At 39.0% G+C, this 11,284-nt stretch overlaps 1 protein-coding gene across 1 annotated transcript; it reads left to right on the forward strand.

The window, feature by feature from the left end:
* The first annotated feature begins 85 nt into the window (after positions 1-85).
* Positions 86-10,760, forward strand: dcaf15 (DDB1 and CUL4 associated factor 15). Its single transcript, XM_051897351.1, has 13 exons — positions 86-259; positions 840-937; positions 1,013-1,151; positions 2,173-2,279; positions 3,918-4,063; positions 4,136-4,294; positions 5,501-6,094; positions 7,154-7,245; positions 7,328-7,450; positions 7,826-7,908; positions 8,142-8,246; positions 8,333-8,448; positions 10,055-10,760. Exons 1-13 carry the CDS (start codon positions 164-166, stop codon positions 10,108-10,110), a joined length of 1,914 nt encoding a protein of 637 aa, XP_051753311.1. The 5' UTR covers positions 86-163; the 3' UTR covers positions 10,111-10,760.
* Positions 10,761-11,284: the final 524 nt, after the last annotated feature.

Consider the following 11,284-nt stretch of genomic DNA (forward strand, 5'->3'; position numbering starts at 1 on the left):
TTAGAGCCATATGAATTGCAGAACGTAGCAAATAGCCCGCCCTCATTTCTTTGATTGACGACTTTTTTGACCAATCAAAGCTCTCATCGGAGAACGCAGAGCCAATCGGCGAGCTGCTCGGGCTGGACTGAGGGCAAATCCAAAGAACTGGAAAAAATCAAAAATGGCGCCCAGCTCGAAATCTGAGAAAGATGACAACAAACAAAAACAACAGAGAAAACACAAAGATCACGTCATCAAACTCCTCACGCGCGGGCGGGTAGGCAGAAAAAGGGACTTTTCGCATTTATGTCGTGAAATGTTTCAACAGCATAACGTAGATAATAATGTGTGTGTTATTAGCATGTTTAGCTGTAGCCTATTTAAACGCCTTTATGTGTCTCTCAAAGTTCATTATTTGTGTATGCGAAGCGTTTAATGGGCACACCTACAGAAAAGCAATGGAAAAATATTTATTTGCAGTATGTGGTTCTTTGGGGCAATAACAACAAACAATGATCATGTTTATGAATCTGTCATGATTGAAATGTCCATCAATAAGTACATTATTATTCATTATTCTGCACTGACATCTATCATTCACATCGAAATGACATACTCTATCCTCAACCCCATATCATTTATTGGAAAATGTCATTTTTCTTTAACATAAATGGATGGTAGACATGCCTCAGCCAGGTTGAGCTCAGTACAAATATATATCATGGTCTTGATATTTAGCAAAACACATTAATAGCTTTATCAGTCTAAAATCTTATTTAACTGGCTTAGTTATGGCTATGTTTTCTAGTTGTATTACTCTCTATCTGTATTAATGTCTCTGTCTGTCTGTCTTTCAGCTGAATGGGCAGCTCTCTCAGCGGCTCTTCCGAAAGCTCCCTCCACGTGTCTGCGTCCCGCTGAAGACCATCGTCAGTGAGGAGTTCCTCAGAGCAGGGTAAGGAGAACATGCGGTCTGTGTCGGAGTCATGTGAATGCTGTATCTGATTCATCTGTCTCTCTGCTATCACAGGCACATCTTCCTGGGCTTCACCAAGTGCGGCCGGTACGTGCTGTCCTACACCAGTGACTGTGGAGAGGACGATGACTTCTCTTTCTACACCTATCACCTGTACTGGTGGGAGTTTAACCTGCACAGCCGCCTCAAACAGGTGAAACAACCGTTCGCTGAGTCTATCCTTATTTCACCATGAAACTTGTTTACTGGTGCGAGGGCGGGACAACCTGTCACTTTCATGAGATCCACCAATAGCAAACCACAACCATTCAATCAATTCCCCGTGGAGAAAATCAAGCCCCGCCCTACATTTGTTCTTGTTTGAGAAGATATACGGATATACATCACAATAGAGAAGAAATGACTGTCGCAACTTCTGTTTAATGCCGACTTTAAGCCTCTGGTGGTCTTTGGTAATTTTAAACAGAAAAATTTTTCATTTTACATTTACACAAATTTTGTGACTTGTGTGGCACTTGCTATATGAACACAAAAAAATCATGGACGTGATTAGAAAAGGCTAAATGGTCTTAAAAATATAGTCAAAAATGACCGCGATAGAAAATAAATGGGAAATATGGAAAAAAAATTGGGTGTAAAATCTACAAATCGGCTATGATTATGTAGTTTTTGATAACTAATATATCCAAAATTTGATATATATAATGCAAATGCAAAACCTGCAAATGCAAAACTTAATAATACTAAGCAATTATGTCTGAAAATACTCTTTTAAACAACTAGGGAATACACAGCCCCATATATAAATACATATATATATATATATATATATACACAAACACACACGATAGGCATTTTTAACATAAGACTGTTTTAATTAAAAATAATATTAATTTTTTTTCCTATTATTTGTATTATTTTATATGGAAATAAATGGTGCCTAATTTAAAATCAGAATCAGCGAATCAGAGGTGAATATTGTCTAGATTAGTACCATGAAATCCCCTCAAAAAACATTAAGTAATATGTATTATTGAATAAAGTACATTCATTTTGTTAAAAACATGTTACACTAATTGTCTGTTTTGATTGCCGAGGATCACGAGTGCGGGTGGTTAGGGGGTGAGGGGGTTAAACTATTTGAACAGTCTGTAGTTGTGGCTTCTTCCCATCTAGATCGACGTGACACTTGATCTGTTTCTTTCTCTTTTCAGGTGCATCATGTGCGTTTGTTTGCGGGTGAGGACATCTACACCGATCTCTATCTGACCGTCTGCGAGTGGCACAATGATCATTCCAAGCTGGTTGTCTTCGGCTTTAAGTAAGAACCTGTCTTCCTCCTCTGTGCTGTCTGTTATGGGTCAGTGGCAGGGTAGTTTAAAGTCCCCCTGTAGTCAATAATTTTATCCCTTAAAACTCATCTTTGATCACCAAAATGACATATTTTATAAAAAATTCCTGTGAAATGCCTTAAAATAGCTTAAATGTAACTCTACACCCTTGCTTCATTTACTATACACCAAACCATGAATATGCAAATTAATTCCCGCCTCCACTCAATCACACCAGCTCAGAATACCTGATCCACTCGCTCAACTGTAGTAAACGCTGCACAATAGCAAGTGGAAATACTGGTTTAATTCAGTCATATATGTTTGAACCAGAAACTGATTCAAAAGAAGGACGAGTGAATTAAACAGGCTTGTCTACAAGTCGATGTATCAGAATGATAATATGTTTTATGTATCTCTCTCTACAACTTCGAACACTTAAAGGGTTAGTTCACCCAAAAATGAAAATTCTGTCATTTATTACTCACCCTCATGGCGTTCCACACCCGTAAGACCTTCGTTAATCTTCGGAACGCAAATTGAGATATTTTTGTTTAAATCCGATGGCTCCGTGAGGCCTACATAGGGAGCAATGACATTTCCTCTCTCAAGATCCATAAAGGTACTAAAAACATATTTAAATCAGTCGAATCATGATTCGACACGCTGATTCATTACGCTCCGAAACTTCCTGAAGCAGTCTTTTGAAATCGGCCATCACTAAATAATTCGTTATTTTGTTTTTTTTGGCGCACCAAAAATATTCTCGTCGCTTTATAATATTAATATTGAACCACTGTACTCACATGAACTGATTTAAATATGTTTTTAGTACCTTTTTTGTACATTTTATGCTTTCTTTTCTTTTTGTTTTGTGGCTGCGATCGGTGGAAGGGGATTTGACTGTGTTTGTCTCGTAATGTTTTGTGTAATACTTTATCATTTTATTTCCTGTCAGACACTCTGTTTTATTGTGTAACAGTTGCAATATCTTTTATAAGTCTGCAAAAAACTCAATAAAAAGACATGGAATAAAAACACACTACAAAATTTAAAGTGCCCCGATATGCTTTTTCAAATATTCCCTTTCATGCAGTGTGCAGTAAAGCTGATTATGAATGTAAAAGGTCTGCAAAGTTTTAAAGATCAAAGTGCACGATAACTACAGTTATCGTCTCCTAAAAGAAAGAATCGATTCTGAACTGCTGAAACAAGTTGTCAGCAATTCCAGTCTCACTTCTTGCTTGAACCTACATAAGTGTAACAAAATTTGCATAATGTCAGCCTATGGTCTTCATTGGCTGTCTGCAAGCAATGTCTTCTTTGACCCTCAAACACTGTAGTTGTAGCTGAGGCCTGGAACAGTTTGGTTCGTGTTGTTGACATGCCGAGAAGACGCTGTTTTCAGCACTGAGCATCCACTTTTCATACACTTCCAAACGATGAGATTCGGGCTCAAATTGACTCAAAAACAACATTAGGAGTCTTTAAAATAGCATAATAAGGGCACTTTAACTAACAAAAAAATAAAAACGAATTCACTATTAAAAAATATAATAGTATCTCAGTGATAGTAAAATAAGACCTCTCAGTGTATATCTAAACTTGTGCTCTCTGTGATCTGTCAGCACACGCAGCTCCAGTTCAGCCCTGATGAACATGATGATGAGTGATGAGAACAACAGAGACATCTACATCACCATCACCTCGATGCCTCCTGCACAGCCGTGCAAACAGTGCTGTCCCACGTCCTCCGTATCCACCATACGCACAGGTACACACGCTGTGTTATTGACCGCTTACTAGGGATTGGAGCAGAGCAATTAAACGCCTTTCTCCGGTGCAGGTGGCGAGTGTCTGCAGCACGGTTACGTTCTGAACGCTCGCTATCAAGTGGTTTATCCATTCCCGACCTTCCAGCCGGCGCTGCAGCTGAAGAAGGACCAGGTGATTCTGCTCAACACCAGCTACTCTCTGGTGGCCTGCGCCATCTCCCTCTGCCCAGGTACACACAGATTGATCGTTCACGTCATTGTATGTTACTTTGTTGATGTCCACGTGAGTGTGTGCTTTTGTGCTCTCTCTCTCAGGTAGCATTATGATTCGTTTTAGAAAATTGTTCGTTTGGACAGTTAATTTTAATCAAATGATTAAAAGAATGATTTACTGATTCATTTGATTCAATAGTTTTCGTAAAAACTGATAACTCATGAATTTACTTTTTCATTCAAAGAACTGACTCATAAAGAGACATTTGTAAAAAATAAAAAAATTAATTCATCAAAGAATCCTGGAAAAAATCTGCGACAGTTTCCACAGAAATACAAAGCAGCACAACTGTTTTCAACATTGATAATAATCAGAAATGTTTCTTGATCATCGAATCATCATATTAAAATGATTTCTGAAGGATCATGTGACACTGAAGACTGGAGTAATGATGCTGAAAATTCAGCTTTGATCACAGGAATAAATTACATTTTAACATATATTCAAATAGAAAACACTTATTTTAAATTGTAATAAAATTACACAATATTATTGTTTTATTTTTACAGTTGTATTTTAGTGTGAAATTATTATTGTGATTTAATGATCTCTATTAAAGGGTTAGTTCACCCAAAAATGAAAATAATGTCATTTATTACTCACCCTCATGTTGTTCCACACCCGTAAGACCTTCGTTAATCTTCTGAACACAAATTGAGATATTTTTATTTAAATCCGATGGCTCCGTGAGGCCTACATAGGGAGAAATGACATTTCCTCTCTCAAGATCCATTAATGTACTAAAAACATATTTAAATCAGTTCATGTGAGTACAGTGGTTCAATATCAATATTATAAAGCGACGAGAATATTTTTGGTGCGCCAAAAAAACAAAATAATGATTTATATAGTGATGGCCGACTTCAAAACACTGCTTCAGGAAGCTTCGGAGCATTATGAATGTTTTGTGTTGAATCAGCGGTTCGGAGCGCCCGAGTCACGTGATTTCAGCAGTTTGACACGCGATCCGAATCATGATTCGACACAAAAGATTCATAACGCTCCAAAGCTTCATGAAGCAGTGTTTTGAAATCGGCCTCACTGAGCCATCGGATTTCAACAAAAATATCTTAATTTGTGTTCCGAAGTTGAACGAAGGTCTTACAAGTGTAGAACGGCATGAGTAATGAACGGCATGTAATCTCTCTCTGTGTCTCTGTAGGAGACGGGCAGCAGGATTGTCAAAACAATCAGATCTTGTACCGAAAGAGAGAAGCTTCTTCCTCTTCTCCTCCTGCTGGACCTATATCACCATCCTCATCCTCATCCTCATCAACCTCATCTGAGGAGTCATCTAACATCAGACAGTCAAAGCCCCATTTTACCCCGCTCTCCCCCGGCCAATCACAGGCTGCTGTGCGGGCCAGAGAGTTTGCAGCTGACATTTTCCGCCGAGCCCAGGCTGGAACAAGGGAACACGACAGGTGCAAAACCAAAGAGAAAGAAGAGACTGAAACCCAGCGATTCCCCAGCGAGGAAGACCGAACGACAGAGGGACATGAACGAGACGCTGAGGTCCCAGGACCCTCGTCTTCCTCCTCGGGAGAGAACCAATGTTCAGTGCCGCCCACAGAGGCAGAGGAAAGCGCTGTGTGTAACACAGTCATGTCTCCTGGATCCACCTCCTCCGTCTCCTCTCTGTCTCCACATGCTCATGAGCCTTCATCCTCCTCTTCGTCCTCAGAACCTTCTTACGTCAACTACACCACTCTCAGATACAGACTACCACAGGCTGGAGCGGCAGAGCAGCCGAGCGGTACTACATTTATTTATTAAAATGTGCATCTTTGATACCAATACAGAACTTTGGACATTACTAAAAATAATAACATAACTTGCAGTTCAGTGAGTCAGATGTTGATTCAGAAACCGCTCTGGGCAGTGTTTCCCAAAAGCATCGTAAGCCTAAGTTGAATCGTAGCTCCATTGGTGGCAATGGTTCTACGATCAACTTAGGCTTGCGATGCTTTTGGGAAACGCAGCCCTGATCTATTCAGTTCAGAGGAGGATTCATCAGACTGATTCAAAACTGTAACTTGTCTTTTTAAACTGTTTATAACAACAACTGACTCGGAAGAGTTATTTGTCCGTGAATCGGTCTACTCTGCTCGTGCTGTATGTTTTTGATTCTCTGAAAAGAATCTGCTCATAAGATTCATTTGTTTGTGAATCAGACTACAGTGGTTGCACTGTATATATTTTTGTTTCACTAAAAGTAATTTACTCGCAAACCAGGCTACACCAGTCACACCTTATATTTTCGATTCACTAAAAGAACTGATTCATAAAAAAAATAATTTGTGACTCAGACTACACTAGTCACACTCTATGATTTTGATTCACTAAAAAGAGTCATATTATAAGAGCCATTTTGTTCATGAATCATACTACACTGGTTGCACTATATGTTTTTGATTCACTAAAAAGAATCAAATTATAAGAGTCATTCGTGAGTGAATTAGACTACACTGGTCACAGTTTTTTTTTTTTGGATTTACTATTTGTGAATCAGACTACACCAGTTGCACTGTATGCTTATGATTCACGTAATGGACAAAGAGTCATTTGTTCATGAATCAGTTTACTCTGCCAGTGTTGTGTGTTTTTGATTCACTAAACAGAACTGGTTCATAAAAGATGTGACTATTTGACAATGTATAATGTTGAAGAATATGCTTTTTTCCCCACCTAAATGTGCATCTGATTACATAATATGTCTATATAGTCTAAAGTGTGTAGAATTTTCTCATTTCTACACCAGACAGCTCACCTGAACCAGTATATAATCTATAGTCTGTCTGTCTCTTGTCTTCAGGAGAGGAAGATGATAAAGTCCAGCTTCCTTTCACTGTGACGGATCTGAAGGGACGAAACTTACAGCTGGTGACGGGACAGTACAGCGGTCAGGTGTGTGTCTGAGACGTTACTATGATACTGCACATGTCAAATGCTGCAGGATGTTGTGTCTGAACTCTCGTGTCTCTCTCAGTGTGTGTGTATCGAGCAGCTGACGCTGGATTTCGAGTATCTCATCAACGAGGTCATCAGGAATGATGCTGATTGGGGCTCCCAGTTCTGTTCCTTCAGCGACTATGACGTCGTCATCCTCGAGGTGACGTTACTTGTTTAGGAGGAAACTGCTGTTTTGTGTTTTATGATTTGTTTATCCGCTTGATAAGTAGTGAAGTAAGGAATGCTGTTTCCGGGTCTAAGCCTCTATTCGTTTCACTTGGGAATGCTGTCTCAACAGCCGTTTATGAGCACTATTTATTCATATTACACATTTAAGCTAAGCCTTTTTTACTACAGTCTCCATGGTCGCTCGGCGCGATTCTCTGATTGATGAAACCAATGGGATCACTCGGGTCCTAAAGGGGACCCGATTCCTGGGGGGGACTCGATTTCCCACCACAGCGGAACTCAGCTGTTGCACTCTATTGGTGCAGTGTTCTAATTTGCATGTGTTATGTTGTTTCTATGGTGACAGGTTTGCCCGGAGACCAACAAAGTGGTGATCAACATCGGGCTGCTGCTACTGGCGTTCTCTAATTGTGAGGATGAGCACTGCAGGTACACACACATGTTGGTAAACCTATCATTATGAGGAAAATCCATAATGGTTTTTATACTGAGCTAATGATATTTTCTGGAAAACTTTCTGCATTTGGCCTGAAACCTGAATACACACTACATTATGTAGGCCAAACCAGTTCATACACACACACACATTTCAACCTGTCCACACACACACACATGCATAATGAAATGCTCATTAATACTTTACATTCTGTCTTTGTTTGTAGACCGAAGTCGTATCACTCCAGTCTGCAGGTCAGTTGGGATTTAAACACAGGAGCGTGTCACACAGTGGGTGTCGGCGACCTCACTGAGGTCAAAGGTCAGACCAGGTAACGACCTTCAGATGTTCTCTCTGGGTAGATAGAGGTGTGCTGTCCGTCCCTTCATTCAGATGTCATCATATGCTTGTCTCTAGTGGAAGTGTGTGGAGCTCCTACAGGAAGTCATGTGTGAACACCGTCATGCGGTGGCTCGTCCCAGAGAGCAGCTCACGCTACATCAACCGCATGACCAATGAGGCTATGCATAAAGGTGTGGTTTACACGGACACATGCTCATCAAGTCTGCATTTATGTGATCAAAAATACAGTAAATAATTGGCGTGTCATTATGAAACTCAGGATGTGTCTTCAGTACCTTGCTCTGACAGTACTCAAAAAGTTTTGGGGCAGCGCCACCTTGTGGTCAAAGGTTATAATAAAATTTCCAAAAATGCTAATAACTTTTGATTAAATTAGCATATTGTAATGAACTGGTCTTAATAGATTCCTTGGGTCATGCCGAGAACATTGATACCAATTTTGCCACAGTCTGCCAAACTTCCTGTCGGCCATTTTGATTTTCTTAAAAAACCTACTTTTTCGAACCCCTCGTAGAGCGTTTGTATGATTTTCACCAAATTCAAGTCAGATCATTTTCAGACTGTGCCGGCCAAAAATTTATGGATTGTGTTGATAAATTAAACTGTTTTTGTATACTGTTACAACAAATTTGTGGCATGATGCCAAAATGACTCTGCAGTGCTTTGACATATTGACATCAAACTTGTCACCTCACTCTGACCACACCACATCAATTTGGTCACAGCGCCACCTATTGGTTGAAAGTAATAAACCAGTAAATCAAATTACTAGTGATTGTATTTATACATTTTCAGCCATTTTACCTTAAATCATCTTAAAATGTCTTTAATTGCTCGTTGTTGCAGCTGGTCTGATGCTCCCAGCCATGTTGGCACGACTTATCGTGTTCTTTGCGCTTAGCCCTGATAATTGCTGCTTGCAGCTATATTTTATTCCTGTAATCAAAGCATCCATCCTTCCAGCATGATCCTTCAGAAATCATTCTAATATGCTGAATTGATGCCCAAGAAGCATTTCAGATTATTATCATTTGTGCCGCTTCATATTTTTGTAGAAACAATTTTCTTCCAGGATTCTTTGATGAATTAATAGAAAGTTCAAAAGAACAGCATTTATTTGAAATGAAAATCTTTTGTAACATTATCAATGCCTTTACTGTCACTTTTGATCAGTTTAATTCACCCTTGCTGAAGTAGTATTAATAGTATTCATTTCTTTTTTTAAAAATCACACTGATCCTAAACTTTTGAACGGTAGTGTATATATGATTTCCATGATTTGCAGACAGCCTCACAAGGTGAAGGGATTTATATTTTTTGAACAGATTTAAGACATTTTATGGTATTTTATATTTAAAAATGGAAGCCATATGTGTTTTCCTATGAGTAAAAATAAAAAAGGGTAATTTTGAGATTAAGAAATTAAGTCACATTGTGAGATATAGTATAGGGAGTATAGGGCAAAACAGGACTCCATATTTAAAATGCATTTGATTAATTCAAATAATTTATTTATTTTTAAATGATATTTTTGCCATTTTTATTATGGGTATTTGTCATTAAAACTTTATTTAATAACTAATAAATTAAGTAATTTACTTGACTTTAATCAGTTAATAAATAATAACACTATTTGTTACTTCCAAAAAGTAATTAGATTAAATAATACGTCACTTGTAACATGTTACCCACAATACTTGACTTGTGACAGTGTTTTTAGAAATCAGAAATGTGACTGTGCTGTGTGAGTTCATGTTGTTTTTCCGGTTATTGCAGGTTCTTCTCTCCAGGTGTTGGCTGATAATGACAGAGGCACGTGGATCGTCCTGTGAGAGAGACGACACTCACACTCACACTGCTCCTTCAGTGCTGCTCTACAGACTCTATACAGTCCAAACGCACCCGCTCTCAGTGTTTCCGTCATGTTTGTCATGTGTGTCTGTGGGAAAGGATTATTCAGGGACCTGCAGCCAGATAAAGACGCGTTTGGGCCAAACAAATCCCACCTGTATGGATGACGCCGCTGGACCTCTGGGATCATCGCATCGCACCTTTGACTTTATGAAACACGCCAACAGTCACCATTCAGATGCAAAACACGGCTGAAGAACTCAATGTCTGTCTCTGTTAAACTTGCACACTTTGCCCACACACTTGTTTTGATGTTAGTGTAATGAAACGAAGTAGTTGGTTTTGTGTTTGAAAATTGCCCAAAGTTGGAAAGTGCAACAGTACGTTTTCATGGGCGGAAAGCAACAGCAGAGAAGGAAAGCTGCTTTGTTGCGATATGTTTTGTTTGTTTCAGGATGCAGTTGTTTACATTGTTTAGACATCGTGTCATCAGCCAATCAGAAGCTGTCGACCCCTCCCGCCCTTTTTTAATAGTGGTCGTGGCCTCACAGCTGGACTGGATGAGAACATTGTTTTTACGCAACATTGTTTTACTTTATTTTTGATAAAATTAAAAATTCCTTGAATACTTTATGGGTTTTATGACTTTCATTGCATCAGAATAAGCAGTGCTATTTTAATATTATTAATAGACCTTATGCCCTAGAGAAACGTGTGCAGCCATCTTTAGAATTTTTTTGCGGTGTATATTTCTATGGCATCGCTGTCAATAATTAGCTGGTGAAGTGGAATTACTTATTATAGAGTTAACAAAAATTATTATGAGCAGATGTCTTAACAAATGTCAGTAGACCGGAAAGATTTTAAAACAAACAGTTATTCATAAATACGTAAGATCGCTGTGTAAATATAAACCGGAAGTCAAAAGACAACGAGCGCAGCGCTGAAAAGGGGCGGGGCTACATAAGGTCTATATAACAGAGTACCTCAGGGATGACGTGTTTTTGTAGGCAAAACCTGGAAGCGAGTTTGCATTTTAGCACTTCCGGTTCCATCGCCCTGAAGTCAATGGGTTTTTTGAATGGGTTTTTGTTCAATCGCCTGAAATAAGGTCTGTGGTTAACAAAGCCTCTAAATATTTTCACGTTTTGATCT

The sequence above is a fragment of the Ctenopharyngodon idella genome, chromosome 1 (assembly GCF_019924925.1).
Source record: "Ctenopharyngodon idella isolate HZGC_01 chromosome 1, HZGC01, whole genome shotgun sequence".
Taxonomy (NCBI): Eukaryota; Metazoa; Chordata; class Actinopteri; order Cypriniformes; family Xenocyprididae; genus Ctenopharyngodon; species Ctenopharyngodon idella.